Here is a 27,677-nt window from a genome sequence, read left to right on the forward strand (position 1 = left end):
CATGTCCATCCTGCTGTTGGTGATATTTGTCAAGATGATTAAAAGGAACTTTCAATCACTGGAAATAGTACTCAATCATTTGTTATCTTGTTCTATATTAGAGACTCAAATTTATTCATAAAGCAAAGAACTTATTGAAATTCATATTGTGCTCTTAAATGGCGATTTAACAATGAGAAAAAATGGCCCAGTCCTGTCTTCATGGGGCTGTAGTCGAGTGGGGGATGGTGGACATTAATCTATTGCACAGACCAATGGGAATATTACACCTAATCTGTGAGGTCAGGGAGCCTTCCCAGAGGAAGCAGTGTTTGAGCCAAGATCAGAAGGATGAGTAAGCAGTGTGCTAGGTGAGTCAGAGGTGGGGCATTGCTTCTGTTTCTTTGGATGACCTTGATGTTACAGAGACAAGTGCACGAGAGAGTCAGTGCAGCTTCATCCACTTGTCAGAGGGTCCTAAGATCTGCATTTACTCCATTCTAAATCTCCCTTGGTTGTGAACCGCACAAACAATTTAATGATGGTTTCTCAAGTAAAAAGAGAAACACCATAATAGATGCATATATTAAATATAATATGCATTCCAATTTCAGAAATGTTAAAAAATAATTTTTTTATAGCATATCTTAGAACCAAGAAAATAAAGTATAAAAATTCAACGGTAAGTCTCAGAATTTCACAAATATTCCAGTTTGGCAAATGATCCTATTGTCCTTCATGATTTAAGTGAAATCAACTTGAAGCCCCCTTCTCTGCTTCGGGAGGTGCTGGGTACCTCTTCCAATTCCCAGGGAATCCCTGGAAGCTTACATTTCTCCAAGGCACCTCCCATCTCAAGTCCAGCTTCTGTAGAATTTTTTCTCTTCATTCTGTCACTTGCTTCACAGGCTGAACCCTTCCTTCCCTCCCTGGAAGCCATTTTGTTCCCCCCGCTCCCCAAAGTTCCCCAGCTTCCAGGCTGTGCCTGTAGCAGGCATTCCTGGAGGTCTAAGCAAGGGGGTAGGTGCCTTGCACTGCAGAACAAAATAGCCAGTAGAATACAATGGAGCTTTTGGCCTTTCTGTTCTTAGGGAAAGACAGTCAAGTGGTGAAGAACAGAGTTTCAAAGTTAGGCTGAGAATTTCAAAACCCAGCTCTCCCCCTTACTCTGTCACTTTGGGCAGCTTACTTTTTGGTGTCTCCATTTCTTCACCTGTTGAATGGGGATAAGAGTAGTACCTACCCCATGGGGTTGTTGTGGGTATCAAGTGCTTGGAAGGATACCTGTAGTCAGGGCATGGCCAATGTTAGCTATCATGTGTGTCAACACTATTATTATTGCTATTATGATCATTGTTGTTATTGAAGGTCCCTGGCTACTTGTAGCAGCTGGGATAGTCTTTCATTTTATCCTATGGTGGCCTCCCTGATGTGTTGATAGGACCAGTTGCTCCTTGTTCAGACCCTTCCCTTTTCCTCCCCTACCCCTCATCCCCAGCCTCTGAATCTCCATTCATTTCTCCTGCTGTGAAGTTCAGCTTTATCTCACTCCCACCATCTAGGCCTAATTCTCATAGTGAACTGTGTTCATGAAGGTGTGTTTCAAAGCAAGGGCAGCTCCCTTCCTCTTGTTGAGAACCACACACCCCCAGACATCTGACAGTTCCAGCTGGGGGTGACGCCATCAGGAAGAGAGACATTGTGTTGGTCCGTTGGAGGAGTGAGCTGGAGCCTGGCTGGTTCCTCGGGAGTCAGTCTTGGCGTGGCTTCCAGAAGGACAGGGTTGGCACCAGGACAGGATGGAAAAGCTCGCTCTCTCTGACCTCTGAGGCTCAACCCAGGCAGGAGTGGATAAAGAGCTAACCTTCCCCGCCTGCCAGCCAAAAATAGTCCGGCTGCGTCACTGGCTTTCAGTCATTAAACCTTCCCTCTGCAGAAGGCTGTGGCTTGGACTGGAAAGGGGCCATGGACAGGTTAAGGTAATTCACTCCTCACTCTGACATTCCCTCTCACATGAGAAGCAAGCCTGAGAGCCGTGCTAGATGGAGGTGTCAGTTCATAGCCAGGGCACGATGTGTGAGCAGCGAGGCGAGGGGACATGTGTCTGTGAGGTTACTTACAGATTAAGTAGTTCTTTGTCTTTCCTCTGAATCAGGTAGACACTTGTTATGGCCCATCAGCTTATTTTGGTAACGTCTGGTTCCTCAATAGAAAGGTTAATTCATGTTTGTTGTAGGGAGTTTGACTATAAAGGAAAGAATCAATAAGGAGATAAAAGCCACCCATCATCCTAGCATTACGAATAGCCACTGGCAGCCTTTTGTGCCTTTTGGTTTTGCACCTTCATACAATGCACAGCATTTATAAAACTGTGATCCTCTGCAGTTTTCTGTCTTGCCTTTTAAATGCACATGCAAAGTACTCTCAAAGATATTCCACTTCATGAGGTCATTAAATATGATTTGGAAACCAGACTCTTTTTTAGCTTATTAACCTCCTGGTGGTGCGGGCTGAGTGGGAGGGATGGTGGCACGTGTGTCCATGTGGGCAGAGAGATGCTCTGGTCTGAAATGTTCCTCCGACGGACTCCACGGTCCCCGAAGGAACCGCTGTGCTGTCTGTGAGAGGGGAGAGTTGCAGGTCAGCCAGGATGGTGGAGAGGGAGTGGGAATTAGCCCAGCCTCCCTGGTGAAAGCATTAGGCAGTGAGGATAGTGTGGGCTCCCAAGGAAAGTATTTCTGAGTTGGATTCTGTCTCTGCCACTAACCAGCTGCCTGACTTTAGTTAACTGAGCTATCCCTCTACAATGCAGTTTTTCCCTCTATAAAGCAGAACTAATGATAATATCTATTTCATTGGGTTATTGGAGGCTAGGTGACTAAGGACTCAATAAGCGTTAGTAATCGTTAGCATGTTATTACGATTAATCTCTCAAATGAAGACTGGGTCAGCGGATTCCATTATATGAGGATAGTGGGTAGATGAGTTCACTCTGTAAGAAAATCTTTCTATGGAAATAAAAATGTTGGTGGGCTTTAGCATGTTTTTCAAGAGAGAAGATGGGGTCAAGGTTTGGGGGGCGTTGTCTAAGAATGGAATCTTAAGGTTCCTCCCATTGGTGTTTTCCAGGCTGTGCGTTGAGGGTTCCTTCAATGCTTGGTAGGAGGTCACCCACGCCAAGGGCTGTGTCTGGACCAGAGAGACGCTGGCCCAGCCAGGCAGCCTTCCAATCAGGCTTGACAGGGCAGCTAAGAATTTTGGAATAAATCATCAAAAGGTTTGTTGCTTCAGCAAAGGGCCTCAAATTCAGTGCGCTTTTGTGGAAGGGGCCCCTGGTGCCTGGGGTTCAGGTCTGGCTCAAGTCATGAGCCAGGACACAGCGTGAAGTGATCAAAGAGACCCAGGTTTGAGTCCCAGCTCTGCAACTTATTAGCTCTGGGACCTTGGGCAAGTTTCACAACCTCAGCCTCTCTTTACCTTCTCTCTTAACCCAGAGTAAACATTTGTACCTGCTGAGTGTTTGTAAGGATTTGAAGAGATAAAGTCCCTGACATAGTTCGTACCATGCTAATGTCAATGTAGGAGCTCAGTAAATGTTGATAGGTCTTCTCCCCTCCACTGTCCTGTAAGATAAAACAAGGTTGAAAGGAGGGATTTGGTGTCTTGATCTGTGATAAGGAACTGGAACAAGAAGAGTTAATGAGTTACAGGCTCACTCAGCCTTTTGGGTCCTCTTGTCATTGATTGTCAGTCTGCATTTCCTGAAAATCAGTAGGGAGCCTCCAACATTTCCTGGCAGGTCCTGGCAGTCAGCTACTGAACTTTTACCATGTGAGGGTGCCTTACTGAGCCCCTTGCATGGTGAGACCCTTCAGGGCTTTCATTTCATAAAGGAGAAAACCTGAGGCTCAGAGACATTAAGAAATTTACCTCAGGTTTCACAGCTGGTAAGAGGTGGAGCTGGGATTTGTCGCTAGGTTTCTGCCTCCAAAGCCTATGTTCATAACCATCTCAAATATGGGACTTCTGCCCTCTCCTGGGAAAAATAAGTTCAAAGTGGACTAGAAGGACCTTTTCAACTGCTGAACTGTGAGCCCCCAGAGCCCAAGGACTGCATGCTGCCCTCTCCACCCCCTCCCAGGCATGCAGCAGGTAGGAAATCATGAGCGAACGTGATGGAAATCCAAGCACCTGGGCCAGGCCGCTGTAAAATGCAGATGTCCTCTGGAGAGTAAGCCCTGGATGCCTGTCTTTGATAAGGAGAGACCTTCTCAGGACTTGCCTGGGTGGATGCCTGGAGTGAAGGGTGGTCCTGCAAAGCTAGAGAGGAAGGACTTTTTTTTTCTCTTTATGTCCCATAAAGGGATAACAGGACAAGGCATGGGCCAGGGTGATGAGACACGGAAGACAGGTCCACATGTTTCATGAGGACGAACCCTCTGAGTTATTGATTTCTAAGCCCCAGGCATTTGCTGGAGGAGGGTTGGGAGTCCGTAGGCCACAGAAAAAAATCCATATTTCTAAGGACTCATAGAAAATTAGATCCATCATTTCCTTTTATTTCTTGTTCCTGGTGGCCTATAGGTCTTTGATTCCCTTTGTATCTTTGATTTGTTCCTGACTCTCCCTTTCAGTGTGGCCTTGGTTTTTCATCTCTCTTTTTAACTGTCTAGTCTACACCTTAATTCAAGCTTCATACCTCAGTCCCTGGGCTCCTGCGATTACCTCCCCTCTCCCCATTTCATGTCTCTGCTGTGAATCTCACTCCCAGATTCACCTCCCCCAATATTCCACCTGTTTCTGAAGCCTGCCTTTCCTATCCTATCTCTGAGTTTTGTCCTCTATTTCCTCTGCCTGATGTCTCTGCATCTCTTTTCTCCCTTTGTGGGAAGTCTACCCACAGTCTCCAAACCTGGCTCACATCCTTTACCCTTGGGACTCTGTTTCAAAGTGTTCCATGAATCGCTTTGTCTTCGTAATTCCAGTAGGCCTGCTGTGTGTCTACATCCGTTCCCTGGGCAATTAATCGTATGCTTCCTCTTATCTCCTCCTAGAATGTTATTTATCTTGGGGACCATAACTTCTCACCTGTTTGCCTTCTCCTTCATATATTAAGGAGTTCTTTAAATGTAATGTTTCTGTCTAATGTACTCTGTCTTTGCTCCTTATGAGGTACCCTGCTGAGGGTTGGGGGACAGCAAAGAGGAATATTGGGTTTGTTCATCAATAATTACTTGAGAAGCAACCCCCAGAGATGAGTGTTCACTGGCCCAACCCAGTTCCAGACTGTTTTTTCACCAACACCAGGTGAGGCCACGTGAGGCCTGCTTTGCTGTTTGCTTCTTCTGGTCTCTCTTTTGTAAAAATCAGATGCCTGCAGAATGCTTCCCTGCTAGCCTGAGCTCACAGGCTGCTCCTACTGAGAGTCTACTCATCAATTCCAGAATTCACTAGCTGTGTGAGTAACACCTCCAGCAACGATGCCTGGATGCTGTCCTTGGGGTGGGCACTTTCCCTGAGCAAGAACAACCCAACCTCCCTCCAGGTGGAGCCCAGATCTGTCATAGGGAGTTTGGCCCCAAGCACAGTCAGAATGGGAAGCTGGCTTCAGAGAAAGAGGCCCTCTGCCTCTTCTGCATTTCTAAAGCTCACAGCATCCAGCTCCTCTGTCTTTATTTTTCTTGGGAATGAATGAATTTGATCACTTCTTTAGCAAACATTTGCTGCGAACAATGATCATGTTTCTCCAGTGGCTTCCTAGCAGGGGGCTGACACAAAGGTAAACACGGTAGTCTCTGATCTAAATGAGCCTGAATCTAAGAAATAAAGTCAATGCTAATCACTCAACGCAAGGATGGCAAATATGGTCACACGTGTTGCCACGCCACAATTTTGTGTCCATGGCAGATATGGCCAATCAATCACAGAACTCATTCATTTTGAATCTGGATTCAACTTCAGAATCCTTCTCAACACATTGCTCTAGGCAGAACCTCCTAGTGGATTGGATTTTGCCTGTGAGATGAAATCAGCATGTAATCCATTCTTGTCTTTAAGGTGGTCCAAAGGCCACTGAGATGGAGGGTGTTCAGAAGAGCCAGTGTATAGAATTGCCACACCCATCCAGCGCAGACTAGTAGACTCCTGTAGTGGGGGTGTTCCAAAGAAGCCCCTAAGAATGCTCCTTATGACACCTTCATGCTTCTTCTCCTCTCCCATGGCTCCTTTCTGTCTAAGTTAAGGAGGATTCTTTTTCCTCCCCTTTCTCTACAGTTACCTATTTTCCAAGATTCAACTCTCATCCTTCTTGAGGTCTTTTTCTTGCCTGTTCTCTGAGTTGAAGTAGTAAACTCTCAAATCTTTGTCTTCAGACATGTCTTTCCCCAAAGTCTAACTTCCTTCCTTTGGCATTGGGGCACCTGAATGATCTGAATCTATTTATCATTCCAACTACCCTGCAGTCTCTGCTCCTTGCCTACAGAACCTCTGCTGTGACCACATGCTCTTCTCCTGGCCACGGTCCAAGGCTTGTGGAGTCAGTGTGGGGAGCCATGCCCCCATTCCTCAGCACATCCTCTGCCCTTTCTTTCTGCTTTGGCAGATCTTATCAAGCCTTTCAGTCTCAGATGAATTCTCATCTCACCTGGAAAGTCATTTATGACTTCATTATCTCAAAAGAGAGCCAATGTCATGGGCTGAGGTTCTGACTATCTCATTCTTTCAGTCATTCAACAAACAATTACTGAGCACCTCCTATGAATCTGCAGTGAAGACAGTTAGGAAGCTGCCCTCATGTAGCCTAGAGTCTGGTCACATTTCTCTTGTTAGTTGCTCTGGTTTTTAGGTCACATCTCTGCTTGTGGTCGAGGGCTGGATCGCAGTTACTGTGTCCACCCTCAGTCCTGCACAGCTGCTAGATGCTCAACACATTCTGAGTGGGCTGCTGTAGACTCTGGTGAATTGGTGGTCCTCAGGGAAGCTCACTAAAGGCTGTGGAGGGCTGGAAAGAGAGGGACCAGCCTGTGGGGGCTCAGGGAAGGAGACATCTTTGTTCTGCGCTAGACCCAAGAGCAGCAGGAGCTGGGAGCCTCAGATAGAAAGCAGTCCTAGTTAAAATGCATTTAGAACATGAGCCTGAGTTTGAAATCCAGCTCCTCTGCTTAATAACGATGAAACCTGAGCAGGTTATTTAATTGTTCTGTGCTTCAGTTTTCTCATCTGCAAAGTGGGTCTTAAAATAATGCCACCCTTAGACTGTGGTTGTGAGGTTTCAGTGAGAAGATGCATTAAATGAATGTACAGCACTTAAAACAATGCTTGGTACAGACACTGGCTGTTACTTAGACTTCCCTGACAACAGGATTTACCATGACTTTCACTTTCTTTGTTGTATCTTTTTGTAAACAAAGTATATGTTATTTATGTAATCCGTAAAATACACTATAAAACTATTTCTTATTTTTTCTAAGAGACAAGGAAAGAGTCTGGTGGGTAAGGGGGTTAACCCTGCTAGCCCCTGCCCGTTGCCTTCTCTTCCCCCGCGCCCCCCCTCCCCCGCCCCCCTGTGTATTTCTTGGTGCTAGTGATGCAGGAGGCAGGGGTGGGGTGTAAGCTCAACGCCCCTCCCCCCACTTGTCTCCCCTGGTCCCTCCCAGTCCCAACAGTCTCCCAGGGAGGCTCCAGCCTTCCGGGATGGTGTCATGATTGGCACCCAGCGAGCCTTGCAGTGTGATCCGGGAATGAAATCACCGAGCTGTCTCTTGGCGGAGTGATGCCATCATCAGAGGACACAGTAGCAGGCACAGGGCTGGGTTTCCTCAGGACTCAGGGGAAGGAGGGAGGGCCAGACTGTGTTTGCAAAAAGCAGGAGCCAAGTCTACACGTTTTATGAAGTGTTTTATGGTGGAGCAGTAATTGGAACCCTGGTATTTAGCAAGAATTATTGGGCGTGATGGTCTTAACACGGAGAGTCCAGTGGGGACTGGAGAGAGGACGGAATGAAAAACAGGCGCAGGAAGTGTCACCGAGTGGGTTGCTTAGATTCAGCATGCTGCTTAAGTCAACTTACTGTTTTTAAAATTACCCTTATTAATTTTTTGCTTTTGGGGCATTCGAAACTTAAGTTGGAGACAAACCCAAAGTATTTGTCAGTTACTTGCTCTCTGTCTGAAACAGAGCTTCTTCGCCTAATGGAGTGGGTCAATTCTCTGAGTACCTCTGGACACTACGAAGGGCTTCTAGGTCAATTCCAACTCAGAGCAGTAGTGGAATCCGATCTGATCAGGTGCTCGGGACTCCTACAGAGAGAGGGGCAGTGTGCAGCCCCATGATTGTGCTTTCCACTGGCCCAGGTTAATTCCCCAGTCCCCTAAACTGAGGGCAAAATTTTCCAAAAATATCTTTGGGAAATTCAGAACCAGCAGATTATCTAGAGAATGAACGTGGCCCCCTCATTGTCTCTTTCACCCCATGAGGGATGGCAGCCAGGACTTAGCCTTTCGAGCTGCTAAGTCAGAGCCACAATCTTAAGTGGCTGGGGTGGAATAGAGGTTCTTAACTAAGGGCCATGGATAAAGGGCTTCAGGGGTCTTATATTGTAAGGGAAACTTGTCTGGGTGTGCATTTTCAGGGAGTCCCTTACTCCCATTAAACAAGCGCTCACAGAATATTGCTTGTGGGAAGAGTAGTGAGGAGGTTCTCGTTGGTCTTCCTAGAATTCACCAGCTTGCCTCTGCCTCCGGGCCCTTGCACCTGCTGTTCCCACTCTCAGAATACTTTCCCCCAGGATCCCACATGGTCCCCCCTACTTTCTTTGTCACTGATTTAATGTCATCTCCAGACTACCTGATGTAAAATAACTCTATCCCACTCACCATTACATCACTTCATTGTTCTTTACAGTACTTACAATATTATGTGACATTATTTGTTTACAGCCCCACGTTTAGTATTTAAGTCTCTATTGTGCCCATTGCTGTATCTGTCACAGGTAAAACAGTGCCAAGCCCAACTCAGTAAATACCTACTAAATGGATGCGTGAATGAACAAATTAATAACTCTGATCACATTTGGGTCTCAGATGTGGAAAAAATTTTTAATGAGAAAAAACAAGGGTCTGAGTTCTCTGTGGAGTCACTTCTCAGGCATGTACCTTGGGTCCCAAGTATTTCATCTGATGGGAAATGGTCACCTAGGCACTGCAGTAGATGTTTAGGCAGAAGTCATCTAAGGATTTCACAATGTTGGTCCATCTGTCAGTAAGTTCATTAGATCTGCATGTGTGTGTGTATGTGTGTGTGTGTGTGTATAAAAATGGAGGCCTCAGATCCTGGTACACAGATGATATATTATTAATTGTTATTATTTTGCTGCACAGATGATGAGTTGTTCTCATTTGAAGATGCTGTACTGACATTACAGACACATCGATATGGGTTTTTGTGACTTGTTTGAGGTTTCACAGTGTGTCAGAGAAGGGTGGTCATGGAAATCCCACTTGCATCCTGCAATTATTATTACATTCTGGAAAAGATGTCCCAGGGTTAAATCGAGTGGCCAGGACCAGCATGGGCTACTGTTTCTGATGCACGAACTCCCGTGTGAATGGGACTCAACTGCCTCTTTCTGATCAAGGGGAAGTAGAATTAGACTAGGAAAAGAGATTCAACATTTTGCCTAATTTTAAAGGAGAGAATAAAAGGCACCACAGTTTTCCAGAAGGTACATTCCCTCTGTGAGAAATAAACCCTGATCTCTTCTGGACAGGTTATTTGCTTTGTTTCTTGAGTGTAAACCTTAGAATCATTTCAGATAGAGGTTATCTTTTGTCAGTATGTGTGTTGGGTGAGCTTGGAAGTAACTTCAGCACACAAAGCTGAAGATCTCCTTAATAATCTTTTTAAAAAATAAATGACAGCTTCTTTTAAAAAATTAATATTTTCCTGCATTAAAAATATATACTGTTCTCTTCCAAACATTTTAGATAGCTGATTCACCATTCCTCAAAATAAAATTTAATTATACAGCATTATATTTTCCATACAAACAACTGTAAACCTACCTTTGACCTACCCTATATATTAAAATCCCCCTTTCGTACCTGGCTAGAACCTTCTTCCATTCACCAAGTTAATTCTTGCAAAAGGTTTTTGGTTTTTTTTTTTGTTTTTTTTTTTGCTTCTTTTTCCAGAATTTCTCTCCATGCATAATAAATGTGCAGGTGCATATAGAATTTTTATATATCGATATCTTGGTCATTATTCCCTGTCAGTCCATAGAGTGATACATCATTCTTTTCAACAGGTGCATTAGTCTTTCATTGCATCAAAATATGCCAGATACTTAGCCATCCCCCTATTGATGGAACTGTGGTTACTCCTCAGGTTTTACTGTTACAAACATTCCGCAAAGAACACACATCTTTGTGCACACACACATTTCTTTAGAACAGATATTAAGAAAAATATTTGGGGGGGGTTGTCAAAGAGTACCTCATACTTCTAATTTTGATAAAAACTACCAAAACCAACCCTCCCTTCACCCCTGCCTTACCAATTTAGACTTCCACATTGATTTTCCCATTTCCTTGCCAATCTTAGTTGTTGTAACTAAAAAGAAAAGTTTTGTCAATCTGATGTGCTAAAATTGTTTTAATTTACTTGTCTCTGATTTCCAGGTGATTGAGAATCTCTTGTGTATTGCTTGTGATTTTTCATATGTTGGTATTTTTTTGACATGGTTTCAAAAATTTTCATTACTAGGACAATTTCAGAACTGTCTCTCCTCCAGGGTTGATAGGCAGCTGGTGATTAAAATACTGCAATATTTTCATACTTGTTGGTAAAGTGCCCTCACCCTAAGTCTCAGTTCCCTGGCTCCTTCCCTTGCCTCTCTGGCTTCTCACCACACCTCCTTGGGAGGTGGCACTTAAGAGGTTAATATGCAGCCTTGCAGATGACCTTCAAGACCTGGTCTATTGCAGTCCCAGCCTCTATTCAGATTGTCTGGCACCCTGATGTACCATTTAAAAAGTGTTTTGACAGTCTCCTCCCTGACTCTCAACTGAATGTACTCAGCTGGTGCTTTATGATGCTTAGCAGTTTCTGGCCTCTGAGAGATTCATGCCAACACACCACTGGTTGGCTTCTTGAGCTGGTCCCTGCTTTGTGTGCTGATTTCCCAGGATTATGCTTACATAATTTCCTCTGACCTTAGCCTGCACATGGTAATCCGGGAGGGCATGTTGGGGAATAAGATGGCCCTTATGTAACTTGTTGTGTAACAATGCAGAGATCAGAGTCTCACTGAAGTGTCCGCGAAGTTTTCTAAGTTTGAACATTCATTTGAACAGAGGTTTATGTTGTCATTCAGTCAGCTGAATCCTTTACAAAGCATTCCCTTCTTTCTGAAATAGCCGAAGGGAAAGGGGAAACAAGGAAGGACAGTATAGCTATTATGTGGTAGGTATGTAGCAGAAATTATTGCATCCAATATAATCTTCTCTAGGATCCTCTTTCCTTGTGTGGAAAAGGAAACTGAGGCTTTTGGGATAAAACCGAGGGGCTGAGGATCATAGAACAAGAGAGTGGTAGCTCTGGGCTCTAAAGCAGACCCGTGTTCTTCCTATGGAACATGTGTGTGTGTGTGTCTGCAGGATTATGGTGGACAGTTGTTTCATATCCCATTCTCTTGAAATCTTAAACTTTGTCCACCAATTGGTCTGAAGTCAATAGGAGCGCAGACCTTTCTGAGGACTTTGAGTGCGTTGGGGGCCAGTCTGAGATTAGCTAGGGAAACAAAACTCTGCTCTGGACCTGCCCATGCCCAGATGGACTTGAGACTTTGTGGCTGAAACTTTGGACTCTAATGCCTTCCTCTTTCCTTTACCTTTGAGCTGGGGCAGACCCCAAAATAGCAGGTCCCATGCAAGTTACTTACCTGGCATGAGCTTCTCTCTGCTCAAGGTAGTGACTCGTGAGTGCAGCTCACACGGGGTAAGTTCTGCAATGGCTTATATAGTGAAGTTTCAGAGGAAAAGCTTAACCAGGAAGCCTGAGAAAATGGGGTTCTGGTCATTACGAAGTGAAACCAAGAGGAGTTTGTCATGAAATATTTTGGTAATTCCCTCTTATATTTAATTCTTTTATAGAAACAGTAATAAACATATGGCAAACCATTCAAGCTGTGTTTATGAGTGTGTAATAATTAGTGAGTCTCTCTCTCTCAACTAAGATGCCCATTTACCCATTCTCCTGTGAACCTTCCAGAAATATTATCTGTAATCTTTGTAGATACAAACATAAGTATGTAGTTTTTTTATTTATCTATCAATCTATGTATCTATCTACCTAATTATCCATCCATCCATCATCCATCTATCCTTCCTTTCTTTTCAACTATGTTCATTGTAGGCCTGCGTCCTAGCCTCTGCCACTCACTAGCTATGTGACATTGGACAGGTAAGTCTTAGTATGAAAATAACTATGTCTATTTCAAAGGATTGTTTTGTTTTTGTTGCAAGTGATAGAAACCTAACTTAATCTTATGTAGGCTAACAAGAGAATGTATTGGCTTACTCACTGAAAAGTCTAGAGTAGCTTCAGGCAGAGTTGGATCCAGAGGCTAAAATCTTATCATCAGAACTCATTCTTTCTCCATCTCTCTTTGTCTTCAAATACAGGCAGGTCATTTCCATGGAGGCTCTTGGCAGCTCTGGACTTGCATACTAGCAGCTCAGAAACCTCAGCAAAAAGAGATTCTCCTTCTCATTATTTCAGAAAAATTCTTAGGACTGAATCTCACATTCCCACCCCTGAATATTTGTGGCCATGAGGAAGGAGCATCTTGATTTGCTAGGCCTGAGATGGGCAATGGGTCAGCTATACCCAAGCCACAGGGGTAAGCAGGAAAGTGCTCTGGGAGAAGCCCAGAGGCTCCAACCAAAAAAGTAGTAAGTTGATACTAGGTAGGTAAGAGCAGCAGGTGTGCAGAGCAGGGGTCAGCAAGGTTTTTTTGTTTTGTTTTGTTTTTGGTAAAGGGCCAAATAACAATTTTAGAGTTTCTGCAGCAACTACTCAACTCTGCCCTTGTAATGCAAAAGCAACTGTAGACAGTAGGTAAACGATGAGCCTAGCTGTGTTCTAATAAAACTTTATTTACAAAAAACAGGCAGTGGGCTGGATTTCATCCACAACTAGAGTTTGCTGACCTCTGGTCTAAAAGGTAGAAAGCACAGGCAGAGCATAGAATGTTCTTTTCACACATATTCCAGAGACCTCAACAAATGACCTCTGGTACAGAGTACTTAACAAACGCTGGCTATTATTATTATTTATGCTGTAAGTAAGGATAATAACAATGATAACATTGATGCTAATTATAATAACACTTATGGGATAAGTGAGCTATAATGAATTATGAGTAATAGTAAGCAAGGTATTCCAGGATGATTTCTATGCCGGTAGTGGAGCTTCTATCCCACAAAGTCATAGAGCTGGAAGGAACCATAGAGCTATCCAATGCCAATGCCTCATTTTAAAGATAAATCTTGGCCACATAAATGGAGTCAGACAATAAAGATTCTTTTTTTTTTTTTTTAATTTTCACCAGGGGACATTTTTTTTTTCATTGCCTTTAGAAAAGGAGGAAGGGTGGGGAGAGGAGAAGAGAGAGAGAGAGAGAGAGAGAGAGAGAGAGAGAGAGAGAGAGAGAGAGAGAGAGAGAGAGAGAGAGAGAGAGAGAGAGAGACATCAATGTGAGAAACATCTATCGGTTGCCTCCCATATGCACCCTGACCGGGGACCAAACCTGCAACCTAGGCATTTGCCCTGACCAGGAATCGAACCTGCAACCTTTCAGTTTACGGGATAATGCTCCAACCAACTGAACCACACTGGCCAGGGCAGATTTTTTTTTTTTTAATTCAAACTAGGTTGTTTGATAATTTAATATTGGTTAGATTCTTGGCACATTCTTGAGCCAGTGGGAAGAACTGATTCTGGACCACCATGTGTTTTATGACTTGAGAACTCCCTGCTTCTGGGATGATGCACATATCTGTTTTATATGAAAGTCACCAAACACCTCTCACTACATTTGAAAACAGTGAATAAAAAGAATAGTTACTCATTGCCTTACTTACTGCCCTCTTTGTCACTGTTTCTGTTGGCTTAGCATGCTGGAAACCATCTAAACATCTAGTTTTCAGGTTGGCTGCAATCTGGTGAAAAGTAGCCCTCAAATCCCCCATCATCATGGACAAAGAGAAGCCCGTGAGCACTTTTATCTACACTCAGTGGGTCAGGCCCACTGGCCAAATTCTTCATGACTGGCAAGACCCTCCTGGGTTTTGGTTAACCAATAACCATACAATGATCTAGGAGGCAAATAGTTGGAACCACAGCTCTTCAGCCTTTATTTATTTCCCCCCAAATTCTTTTATTACTTAGGACCAATAAAAAATATTTCAATGAATCAAAAACAAGGCTTAGAATCCTCTGGTCCCAAGTACTATAGAGAACTCAGTAAACAGAATGGAACATTTGGGATTTAGTTTATTATTCCTCTAAGCTGAGAATCAGCAAACTTTGGGGGGTAGAGTCAGATGGTAAATATTTTATGCTTTGTGGCCATCTGATAGGTCATAATTTATTTGCTGACTGCTGCTCTAAGCTCTAATTAGTTAGAAAGCAGACCAAACGGTGGAATATTTGAACTGGCTGCTGAGTTACTTGATGTAGTCTTTAAAACTTGGGCTTCTGTGTTGGACGATGTAGGTTTACCTCTGTGGATCTGCTGCTTACTGGGTGATTTTAAATTTGTTAGTTCCTTCAGTTTCCTCGTCTATAAAACAGGGATAATAATAGTCCCCTTTATTGACACTGCAGAACTACTCTGCTCTCTGAATGATAGCACTATAATCAGTAGTTATTGATAATCAAGCCCAATAGATAAAGGAGACTATTCAATAGTATACAGTTATGTAACTGACCTATCTTGTCACTTTCAAGGGCAACTAGGTGGGGAGTGCCAAGAAAAGCCATCTTTTAAAAATTTATATCACTTATTAAGAATGCCTGTTAGAGAACTATTAACATCAACTTCCCAACAAGGGAAACTCTGCAGAATCTAGTGTACTCTTTTTTTTTTTTTTTTTTTCTTTCCTTATAAAAATGCTATATAATTGACATAAAACTGTTAGGTTTCAGGGGCTCAGTGGAGGTAGAGAAGGCCAGCAGCCAAACATTGAACAAGATGGTTTATTGAGTATGAGACATGGTGAGCTAGGGTCAGGGCAGACACCAGCAGCTAGGGTCAGGGCGCAGTGCATTTTTAAGGAGTTCTGAGACTTGGAATACATAAGTAGTACAGGACAGGCTAAGGTGCCCCCCTTGTACAGCCAGCAGGTTGGCGGTTGGACAGCTGCCATCTCCTCGATAGTGGCCTGAGTCTCGGGCAGCAAGGGGCAGGGGGAGTTGAAGGGGCTTTCTGCAGATGGCTCAGATGGGGGAGCGGGAGTTGATTCTGAGAACAGAGAAGTTGCTAAATTCCTGTCTGCAGATAGGACACCTTTGAAGGACACAGGCAGTCGCTGGCGCCAGGGGTAGCAGATTTATTGGGGGTTAGGTAGTCTCTGACACAAGCAGTTACTGTGGGGGCTTGCTAAAGCCAGGCCCGGATCCCCAGAACCCAGATCTTATGCTAAGAATGACATATTAATTTTAGGTGTGCAGCACAATGATTTGATATTTATACACGTTGCAAAATGATCAGCATAATAAGTCTAGTTAACATGCATCATCTTACTTAGTTACAAAAATTTTTTTCCTTGTAATGAGAACTTTTAAAGTCTACTCTCTTAGGAACTTTCAAATATGCGATACAGTGTTATTGCCTATAGTCACCATGCCATACATTAACAGAAGTCACCATAACTTATTTATACCTGGAAATTGGTACCTTTTGACCTTCTTTACCCATTTCTCCTACCCTGCACCTCCTTCCTCTGCTAGAAACCATCAGTTTGTCCTGTTCCCTCTATTTATTTATTTTTTAGATTCCACATATAAATGAAATTATACAGTATTTATTTTCTGTGCGACTTATTTTACTTACCATCATGCCCTCACAGTTCATCCATGTTGTTGCAAATATCAGGATTTCTTTTTTCTGGATGAATAATATTCCATTGTGTGTGTGTGTGTGTGTGTGTGTGTGTGTGTGTGTGTGTTCGCGTGCACGCCTGTGTGCGCGCTAGTGTGTATCACATTTTCTTTATCCATTTATCCATCAGTGGAAACTTAGGTTGTTTCCATTTCTTGGCTGTAACATGGGGTGCATATATCTCATGAAGGCAGTGGTTTTATTTTCTTCAGATAAATACACAGAAATGGTATCGCTGGATCACACGGTAGTTCTATTTTGTATTTTTTAAGGAACGCCATGCTGTTTTCCATAGTGGCTGCACCCATTTACATTCCCGTCGACAGTGTGTGAGGGTCCTCTTTTCATCTACATCCTCACCAGCATCTCTTCCTACTTATCTTTTTGATAATAGCCATTCTAACGGGTATGGGGTAATAACTCATTGTGGTTTCAATTTCCATTTCCCTGATGATTAATAATGTTGAGCAACTTTTCCTATACCTTTTAGATATCTGTGTGTTTTCTTTGGAAAAAATATCTATTCAGGGCTTCATTTTTTATCTGGATTTTTGTTGTTGTTGTTTTTTCCTTGCTCTTGAGTTCTTTATGTATTTTGGATATTAATCCCTCATCAGATAGGATTTGTAAATATTTTTCTCCCTTTCAGTAAGTTGCTTTTTCATTTTGTTGATGGTTTTATTTTCTATGCAGAAACTTTTGAGTTTAACGTAGTCCCACTTTACTTTTGCTTTTGGTGTCAGATTTTTTAGAAAACTGTCACCAACCCCTGTATCAAGGAGCTTACTGCCTGTTTCCTTCTAGGATTTTTATAGTATCAGGCCTTACATTCTAGTCCTTAATGCATTCTGAGTTAAATTTTGTGGCTGGTATAAGATAGTGGTGCAATTTCATTCTTCTGCGTGTGGCTGTCCAGTTTTCCCAACACCATTTGTTGAAGAGACTACCCTTTTCTCACTGTATGTTCTTGCCTCGTTTGTCATAGATTAATTGTCCATATAGATGTGGGTGTATTTCTGGGCTCTCTCTTCTGTTCCATTGATCTTTGTATCTGTTTTTATGCCAGTATCAGACAGTTTTGATGACTATAGTTTTGTAGTTTAGTTTGACCATGTGACCTTTTTTCATTATTATCTTCTGTGGGGAAAAATCAGAGCCTAGACCATATTTGCTTTGCATTATTGCTAAGACCCTAGTGCTAAATCATGATAGGCCACCTTCCTTTCTCCAAAAAAGGAGGCCTTGCATTATTCAATGAAAAATCTCAAATGAAAAATTGTCTCCAAACATTTTCTTCAGCCATAGAGTTAAGTCAAATGATCTGTCTCAGGTCAAGATTATCAACATGGTCTGAGCTCAACGGGTGAGGAGTGACTAGAGGCTCTGGGACCTCAGCTAATTAGTTCCCAGTGACTTCATCCTGCTGCCCTTGATTTTGCAACTCCTGTTGCTATGGCTGAACTTGGAGAGAATTTGGCCTAAAGCCGCCTATGTGCTTTTAATATCTAAGTTTTATAAGTATTTCTGAAGAATTATGAGCTGTGAGGTTGACGTTGGCCACGTCTATGATTCAGTACCTAAGGGAACATCTAAGATTTATATATTCTCATCTTTAAGTTTCAGGCCCCTATAGCCACTGTATTGTGGTGAGAAAGAATTGGGCTTTTGATAGAGACAGGGTGTGATTTTTCACCTCTGCCCTTTCCTAGTTATTTGGCAGCAAACAAATTACTTAATCATGTTTCTTCATCTGTAAAATGACTAATCATCACTCCTCATATTGTATAAAATGTCCATCTTAAGAGATGCTGCAAGAAACTGCTGACCAACCTGACTGTACAGGCTGGTGTCCAAATGACCAAACCTGCACTGCCCTGTCCCCCACTGTATACTTGTGAGAGAGAAAAAAAAGGCTGAAGTCACTCTCAGCATTTGGCGCATGCTGAGTCATTACTCTAAGGAGTTCTAATCCTGGAGTTATTGATAACAAGGAGATGTGCTGAGAAGTCAGTGAAAACTCTACTCCACCCTCTGTCATCTGCTAGCCAGTCATTGATTATTCCTCAAGCACTGCCTCTACCTGCTGTCAAGGAAGGTGAGCTCCCAGATAAATTTGCTTTTATGTTTTCACACGTGTCCCCTTGGAAACTTTGCTCAAAGTCGTAAGTTATGTGGCATCTTTAGTAACAATGTGATTCACTCTGTTAAACCATGCTATACCTACTTTGTAGTCTGGCCAATACATATTGTTCTTGTTTGGGGATTTTATTTAGGCACATAAGGAAAGTCCCCATCTATACAATAGTGTAACCAAGTGGGAAAGGGGCTGCTAACTCAAAAGGACCCAGGTAGGTGTGTAAATAAAAGCAGATAATTTTTTACTTTCCTTTTAATACTTCTTTTAGGAAAACAACAATGCAAACATGATGACAAAATGACGAATGGTATTTGACACTTGGCCTTTGTGTTGGTGAACAATAGGGATGGATGGGGACTGTGGCTGACTGGAAAAACACTGTCTAATGGACAAGCACCTTTCAGCTTTAGCTGATTGTTGCCACTAAGGAATCTAGGTTTGAAGATAGCTAGATTTTCCAGTACCTCAAAAATTTGGAGACATAGGGATTTTAATGTAAAATCTATTCGTTTTTAAATGTTAAATAATTCAAAATTTAAAAAATCTCTGTTACCCCTTGAGTTTGTAAACCTCTATACAGACTGAAAGGGTTAATTGGTGGGGGAAAATGATCATTGGACTAACACCTCAAAAGCTATGTTAATATTTATTGCAACACTCTCCAAGTGGAAAAGCTCGCCTGCTTCATTCAAGTTTTGTCATGTTCCTTGGACAGGAAAGTGGACAACCACCTTTAGTATTTTCAATAAAAAGATTGAAACAAAAAGCATTGATGCTGCACTAAGAAAATTTTAAACAATCGACAGTTTACTGGAATTTATTACTGCAAATTAAAAGAGGTTTGAGAATTAATTCCCAACTTTTTAACATTGTTAAAAGTTACAGGTTGCTGAACTTTGCAATAAAGAAAAGGACTCTGCCTAAAGGGTGCCAATGGATTCTATGACTAATCTATTATTTCTGGTGTAATGATATAGGAAAAAGGCACCTTTTTGAGTGGGTGAGGAACAGACCTCTTTGGGAGTCCTTGTTAAGCTGTGTAGGGATGGGGAAGAAACCCACTCCAAGGAGCGTGCTTGAGGAACAATAGCTGGGCAGCTTTTGGATAATCCATCAGGCTTGTGTTTTGCTCAATGGGCTGAGGAAGTTGAGAATAAGAAAGTTTAGGGAGGGTAAGGCAGAGAAACAAAAATGCTTACAATGACATTTTATCCCATGTTTGCTGGGCGGTATGTGGTGTAAAACTTCTTCCTTTTCTCCCCATTCCATACAATCATGAGTTCTCCGTAATGGATTGTGGAGTAAGGGACAGTGGGCTGAAGGTGAGCTAAGTGTGGCCCTAGGGTAGACAGGGAGGGGGTGGGTAGAGAAAGGAGGCAAAATTCCCCCTGGGAAAAAAGTCTGTGTTAACTCAAAACCCAAGGATGTCCCTGGAGTTCAGGGAACTCATTTCAAGGAACACTGTAGATTTTTATCTAACCCTTATTACTGCATTTTGTCCTAGCACTTAATTCAATATACTAGTTTTTACTGAACACCTATTAGGTGCCTGGCATTGTGCATGTCATTATATTAGCAGATTCAAGTGAAGACAGGACATGATCTTTGTTTCGATGTCATGATCTAAGAGCCATCCAGACAGCTCCCTTGCACAGGAAGAAACCATGCTCAGAAATACCTGAAAGATTTTACAAGTTGAGCAAGATTGAGCCTTTTTCCCAAGCAGCTGGGATGAAGGGCCTTCACCTCAGTGGGAATGGAATAAAGTGGTGTTGAGCGTCCAGTGCACCACTTCCAGGGCTGTCATAGACAAGTGCTGTTGGAATCACTTCAGGAAGTGCATAAAAAGTCAAGTTATGACCACTGGTGATAATTAGGAGCCCTGGTTTCTTTTGGCAAGGTCATCGGATGTTAATTTGAGCTTCTGGTAGACTTCCAGGCTAAGGAGCTTTATACAGCCTTCTCCTCCTGCTTTGTTAGGCTCCTTTCCACATCCACATCCAGAGGAGGAACCTTTCATGCGGTGCCTGAGCTGGGAAGGCTCCTGCCACTTGCTGCCAAAGGCCCCTCCCAGGCCCTGCAGACTTGGGTGCCCCTAATACCTGCAAACCACGTCTCTCAACAAAGTCTTACTGAGTGCCTAGGAAGTATTGGGCCCAGGGCTAGGTACAGGTCCTTCCCTCACAGTCTAAAGTCTAGTGATGGGGAAGACATTCAGACATTAAGAAAACAGTATGAATGTGATGAAGTGTGAGGTGCAGGATCCAGAGGCATGAAAAGTAGGTTGGAGGCTCAAGAAAAGGTTATCAAAAGAGCCGCATCAACGAGTCAATTAAGATGTCAGGTTCTAATGTAAGAAGTAATAGAATCCTTGAACACCATGAGCTGCAAATGGCTATTAAAGGTGGGGGGCGGGGGAGGAGTGGATAATGCAAGCGGGTGTCGTCCGCTGTGGATTCAGGTTCTCCGTAAAGGAAGAGCTTTCGAATAGTCAAAGCTGTCCGACAGCAGATGGTGAGATGTGTGAAGCCACAAGCCCCCTTTCTCTGCCCTGGTCAGGCATTGACTAGATATCAGCCTGTCTACTGACTGCAAAAGAGGCACCTGGGTGCTTTGCAAAAAGTCTGGAGCTACAAGCCCGACCCGGACATACTGAATTGAGATATACAGAGAAGGGCCTTGAAGATGTGCATTTTCTTAATAGACCTTTTTTAGAGCAGTTTTAGGTTCACAGCAGAATTGAGATTTTTCATATACTCCTCGTACCCACATATGCACAACTTCCCCGACTATCAACATCCCCCACCAGCGTGGCACATCTATCACAACCGATGAACCTACGTTGACATGTTATTGTCGCCCAAAGCTCATTATATACATTAGGGTTCACTCTTTGTGTTACACATCCTATGGGTTTGGACCAATGTATACTGACATGTATCCCACACGGTAGTATTGCGGAGTATTTTTAGTGCCCTAATAGTCTTCTGTACTCTGCCTATGTATCCCTCTCTCACCCCCTCCTCCTGGCAACCATTGATTATTTTCATTATTTTTTTACAGTCTCCATAGTTTTGCCTTTTCCAGAATGTCATATAGTTGGAATTACACAGTATATATAGCCTTTTCAAATTGGCTTCTTTCACTTAGTGATATGTATTTAAGTTTCCTATACATCTTTTAATGGCTTGTTAGCTCATTCTTTTTCAGTGCTGAATAATATTCCATTGTCTAGGTGTGCCACAATTTATTTATCCATTCACCTACTGAGGACATCTCAGTGGCTTCCAAGTTTTGGGTACTGTGACTAAAGCTACTATGAATCTTTGTGTGTAGGTTTTGTGTGGACATAAGTTTTGAAGACTTATATTTTTAACAGTTGATGCAGAGACAGATTTGGGGTCTCTGGACCAGACAGTCATTTTTCTATGTTTGAGGGCAGACTAGAAGCCTCTCCAGGCCAGAAATACTAGGATTCTGTTATGACTATGTGTAGCTCTTGTACCAGGCTCTGGTTCAGACTAGGCATTAGCTGCCTACTGTCTGGATTTTTCTCCCCCAAAGCAAAATCACTCTTTTGGTCAGTTGTTCAGGTCAATGTTTACTGCTAGCATAAAAGTTACCTAATATCAAAAAGCAACTTTGGAACTAGGGAGAGAAAGTGGACTTCCTGAATTCAAATCCAGACTACCACCTACAAACTGTGATCTTGGGCAAATAGTTCAACAATTTAATGCTTCAGTTTCCCCTTCAGTAAACATTGCTAATAATAGCACGTCCCTCATGAGGTTATTGTGAGAGTTAAATGAGTTCGTGCATCCGAAACACATAGAAAAGTGTCTTGTACAACGTAAGCTTTGAATAAATATTAACTGCTATCATTATGGTTGTCATCATCATTTTTATCCTTATTATTACCAATTACCAGACACCTGAGTCCCTCTGAGGTGAGGAGTCCTTCCTGGCAAAGACCTGGAGTTAGAGCAAACCCACATGGTTATTTCACACCAGCTTGGGTGGCATGAGTCCATGGGAACAGCATGAGTCCTGCGCACTCTGGCTGTCTGAGGGGAGGAGTCAGGTATGTGGATGTCGCCCTCCCAAATGGTACCTCTGAGGTCAGGGAAGGAGGAGCAAGGATTGTCTGAGGCAGGCAACAGGTGATGGCTTCCCAGAGCTCTCCCTGCCTCCTCCCTCACCTAGCAGCCCACTCCTCTCTCTGTTTGCCTTCTCCAGAAGCTAGGACTGCCTGTCTCTACAGTGGCTCGTGACGTAGTGGAGGCAGATGTTTCAATGTGTCTGTCACTTGGCAAAGTTGTACCCTAAGAACTCTGGACTCAAAGGCAGGGGACAGACAGGTTTAATGTTTGCTGTGGAACCATCTGGCTGCTTCTCTGCTTTATGAGCTCAGGCAAGTTTCAGAATCCCCTGCAGCCTCAGTCTCTTCCTTTCTGAGACGGACTTATCTTGTCATGAAGACAAAATGAGTTACTGGGTGTGCAAATATTTTGTGAACTGTGCAAATGTTAAGTTATTATTAACTTATTTTTAATAAGTTGAACTGATGAAATGATGGTTATTGTTTATCGTTGAAAAGATCAACGCAGGAGAAGAGCCTGCAGGGACTGTTCTTATGGGAGGTAAACAACGTAACATGTAAAAGTAGTTGTGGGCATGGAAAAATAGAAGGAAGATGAAGACTACAAAATTCTGTTTTGGCCATAGAGATTGATGTCTTGTAAATTGGGCTGCCCCAAAGCTTCATTGTTTTTGTTTTCTCTGAAGGAGACTCTTACACATTCCCAAAGTATAAGTTGTTTTTGGGGCAAAATCAGCACCTATTCTTTTGCTGGCAAATCCACTAATATGGGAATCAGCCACCAGAAGGCCAAAACTAGGTAAATTATATATATTTATTTCTAACACCAAATTTAGCTTACTTATTCATTTCAAATGCTTTATTCAAGTCTAACATGTATACAAAAAAAAGCACACAAATTTTAAGTGACCAGCTTGGTTAATTTTCACAAATTGAACACACATAAAACTTGCATCCAGATTAAAAAGAAAAAGAAAGTTGCTAGTCTTCAAGAAACCCTGTTGAGGTCAGAGAGTTTTAACACAGTTGACTTGGGAACTGACTGGGACAATAGCATGGAGTTGACAAAGTTTATGTCCAATGTCCTGACTTCCCCTCCTTTTATTTGGCTTCTGGGTGTGATTCTGGCCAGGTTCCATGTCAAGCCCCCCCCCCCCCCCCCACCTTAAGTCCTGTTCTTAGGGAGAGATCTGAGAATCTCTTTAACACTGGAGTGTCAGTAAATGGGTTGCTTTTCCATGAGTTTATGGCTTCAATCTGGGGCCTCTGCTGGGATGCAAAGGGATAGGTCTCTGGAGATATTTCAGGCCCCTTAGAGCTAGGGGTTAGTGACTTTAGGAAGTCCTGAAACATCACCCCTCAAAAGCACAGTGTGGCCTCTTGAATGCCAGCCCTGGGAAATCTCCCCATTTGCATGGTCATGGTCATGATGCTGACTTGTCTTCTTGCTTAAAACTGACACTGTTGCAAAGTTGGCTGCTTGGTCTAAAGGGAGAAAAGAAACACAGACAGATTGCTCTGCCCCAGGAAGGGAGAGGACCGCACTGAAGAAAAGCATTTGTAAGGTGTGAGCAAAATGCCAAGAAAGTCATAGCTATTGTATGCCTTGCCCAGTTTCTGCAGGTGCCTAAAGGCATTGCAGGTAATTAAGCCACTTAGTCATATCTCAGCCACTCCCCTGTCCAGGGGACTGATTGGTAAGGTTCATTTGGGGAAGCTTTAGGGGCCAGAGAAAGAACCTCCCAGACCTGAAGTCAAATCCAGAGCTCTGTTAATCAGGACAGCTCCTCGAAACCAGAATCCCATTGAATTCTGGACAGACAGCGAGTGTTCATTGCTCTTTGGTAGAAGGATCACATTTTGGAGGGTCCAGATTTCGAGATGTTGATCTTGGCAAGTGGGTGCTTCCCCTGAAGGCCTCATTAGCTCAGCCCAGATTGGCTCATGGCTGTGTCTTCTCAGCAGCACGGAGGCCACAGTGCCTTGGGCAGGGGTGCCGGATCAAAGCTACCAGCAGGGAACGGTTCTGTGCTGTGTGGACCTGTGCCTTCCTGCCACCCTCTGGCTTTTCCAGTGCAGGTGTTCCTGCTTTTGCTCTCATTTCTCGCTTCTTTTCAGATTGCCTCGCCCTTCAGAACACTAGCCACTAAAAGGGAGGGTCACACAGAACCTGTGACCATAACACTTCTTTCTTCTAAATCGATTTGCCTACTCATTCATTCAACATACAATAGTTGAGCACCTACCATATGCAGGAAAGCATGCTGGATGTGGGGGAGACAGAGTCAAATAAGTCTAGACCTTGCCCTCAAAGAGTTTGTATTCTAATGGGGAAAAAAGACAAGTAAATTCTGATAAATACCTCAAAACAGGTCAGCTTAGGTAAAAATACCTTGAGAGAGGTAAGCACAGGTAAGCTACAGGGGGAACATCTAAAAAAAGCAAACTTGGGAGTCCACAAAGTCTTCCCAAGGGAAGTCATACTTGAATTAGATCTTGAAAAAGAAATAAGAGTTAGTCGAAGAACTGGGTTGGAGGGGAGGGAGGGGATAGTGTTTTAGCTGGAGGACACAGTTTGCTTCAAGGCAAACTGGAGCTGCTGCCAAGTTCCCTGTGGCTCAAATGCAGGGTGCATGCCAAATGAATCTCCCTTAGTTTATTACAGTTGAGTGAAGTTTTCAAATGCATTTTCATGATGTTCCATGAACCAGAGGTGAGAAGAAATTATAATACTTCAGAGTCAACGTGCCTTTGGGAATTGGGCTGGCCAGTGTGCACCTTGGCCATGGTGTAATCTTTATTTTTAGAAGAGGTCCCCAATGTGGGATGATCAAACACCCCACCCTGGTCTTTTGCCCAGGCTTGAAGGTTCACTGTTCCTTGATATTTTCTTCTTTCTGCTTTAGTGGTGAGTCTTTCTGGAAATGGTCAAATCTGTTGGGTCAAGGCCAGCTTAAGTCTCTACCCTGGAGAGGATTTCACAAGAGTCCAGAGGTGTTATACTTAAGGCTGTACTTCTGATGTTCTGTGAGAGGTTCTCAAGTCATTCCACAGTGTGGAAGCTTACAGCATTGGGACCTTCCAGGGCCCCAGCAACTTGGACCCTTCTGGGACTTTCTTTTAGTAAAAAGCACAAGTCTCATTGGTTGTCAAAGTGGTTTATTAAAACTGAACTGTAAATAAACTGTCTTAATGGTGGTCTTAAATTTTAGTCATTTAAGACAAGGAAAGGAAACTAAAGTTGAGTATCAGTTATGGTAAATACTGTTGGTGCTTTCATAAGTGTTATTTAAGCTCTGCATTGACCTGGCGAGTTGGGTATTATTGTCCAAGAGAACAAACAAGCCTCTTGTCCCAGCCACCGCTGGAAAATGAAGATTTTAACCGAGAATCCAATGGCTGTGTAATCACGTAATCATGTTATTATATTCCACGAAGTTGTCTTCTGACAGCTGCTAATCAGTGCTGGTGCTTTAACTTCTGGTCCTGGGCAAAACAAATGCTATCTTATTGATCCTTTCACAGTTTTATCTCCTACTGCTTCCTCCTTCGCTCTTATGTGAGGATACCCAAAGGCCCCAGCTGGTTCCATGTTTGCCGTTAATCTCACTAGCCAGTTTGGGCCCCTTGACTTGGAAAGTGATATGGAGAAACGACCTCTTTCCCTCAAATTCTCATCTTCAGTGCTTCTGGAAGTGCTGCCTCTCTAGTTCCCAGGAGTTGACTGTGAATGCGATGGGTGGGTTTTTGATGACTTAGTGGCAAAATGGCAATTGGCTGGTCCTGATGCCCTTTCACCTGTGTGTCTATGTTCTCATGGTGTTGACCTGCCCATCTTAGAAATCTAGACTGAGAATTGGTCAAGAGTAGATGGGGTTAAGAAGATGTCTATGTCTGAAAGATGTACTGAATGAATTTGACTCCTAATTCAGCTTTAATAGTGCTAGTAAAATATACTTTTATAGCGGAGATAGGAAAGGTAAAAATGGAGGTAAAGACAAAGAAAGGGTGGTTATTGTTGGTTTGTCTTGTCTGTAAGTCACTTGTCTGCCTTACCCCTGGGAGGGTTGTGATGCAGTGATTGATCTGTCCCCTTGTGGTTGATGCAATGGTTTGTCTTTTGGTAAATTCTAAGCTTTTTCAGTCCTGGATAGAATAATAGAATGTAATGGAATAGAATAGAATAGAATAGAGGTTGTAGCTCTGGAACTGAGAGTTATTAATATGCCCTTGAATCTGAGAATTTAAAGGATCACAGAAATTTAGAACATTAAAGAATTTTTAAACCAGCCCTTTTTATTTTAAAGACTGAGGTCCTAGGACCTAAAAAATTACAACCAGCCAAAATTGACACCTAATTTCTATTGGTATCTTACAGTAATAGTGTGTTTTTATCATTTCATAGCTTTTACCCTTCTGTCTATTGATTGTGGTCAAATAACTTTCCATTTATTTTATACATATACCATTTCTGACACCACCAGTTAGCATGAGCCTTGGAATTAGAACGCAGACCCCCTGACTTTTAGTCTCATGTTGCCCTTTAGTTCCAATCCCATCATGATTCGGGATAACTACACACCATGCTCTGCAGCTAGACCATCCAATATTCATAAAGAAGCTACAGAAAAGGTGTATCATTTGTGAAGTCTGGAGTTCCCTGTCAGGACCTTTCTTGAATGTGTTCTTGTGATCAAGCAATGAATACAATGGCTAAAAATGGACAGAAGAAGCGATGAAAGGAGACTTGAGGGTTGTGAACCTCTGGGTTTCCTCTCAGGAGCTACGAGGCACAGTAGTGTCGCAGAGGGGTTCTGACTTCTTGATCAGTGAACATCCTCGGCGTTAACCAGGTCTTTCTTACAGGCTCTAGTGAGGGTGGAGGAACTGGGGGCTGTTGGAAATGCCCAGCTGCTTTAGAGTTCCAGTCCCTTTTACAGCAATGGTTGCATTGTCTAGGGAGCTGGGAAATCCCAGATGGGCCTCAGTCACAGCTGTAGTTGCCACTTCATGGTGCCCAGTGCTCAGAGCTGACACCAGCGGTATTTCCAGCATTCTTTTCCAAACATGCCAAATACCTGAAGGGAAAGCCCCTTCAACAAACACAACTTTTGTTCTCAAGAATCTGACCCATTAGGGCCATTTCTGGACACTGTCTCCTTTTTTCTTCCCAAGTTCTTAGACGCAGGCAGCAGAAGGCCAGATGGGTGATGTCTGTTGCAGACCTTGCATCCAAATGCTTTTAGGTCCCCTGGGGAATGCTCTGTTACCACCACACTGAACCAGTGAAGGAGGAAGGA

At 43.1% G+C, this 27,677-nt stretch overlaps 1 protein-coding gene across 4 annotated transcripts in view; it reads left to right on the forward strand.

Annotated features, from left to right (window-relative positions):
• The window catches only part of SLC1A2 (solute carrier family 1 member 2), a 133,176-nt gene that overhangs the window by 53,859 nt on the left and 51,640 nt on the right, over nt 1–27,677 (forward strand). Inside the window, exon 1 of one of the 4 annotated variants that reach the window (XM_090262667.1) lies at nt 1,903–1,958. The exons of the other annotated variants lie outside the window; for them this stretch is intronic. Within the exon in view, the coding sequence (XP_090118793.1) occupies nt 1,945–1,958 (14 nt within the window). The 5' untranslated portion in view covers nt 1,903–1,944. Of the gene's footprint in view, nt 1–1,902; nt 1,959–27,677 lie in introns of those variants that run through there. 4 annotated transcript variants of the gene reach the window in all.

Source organism: Furipterus horrens, unplaced genomic scaffold (assembly GCF_987537825.1).
Source record: "Furipterus horrens unplaced genomic scaffold, mFurHor1.1.pri manual_scaffold_2, whole genome shotgun sequence".
Lineage (NCBI taxonomy): Eukaryota > Metazoa > Chordata > Mammalia > Chiroptera > Furipteridae > Furipterus > Furipterus horrens.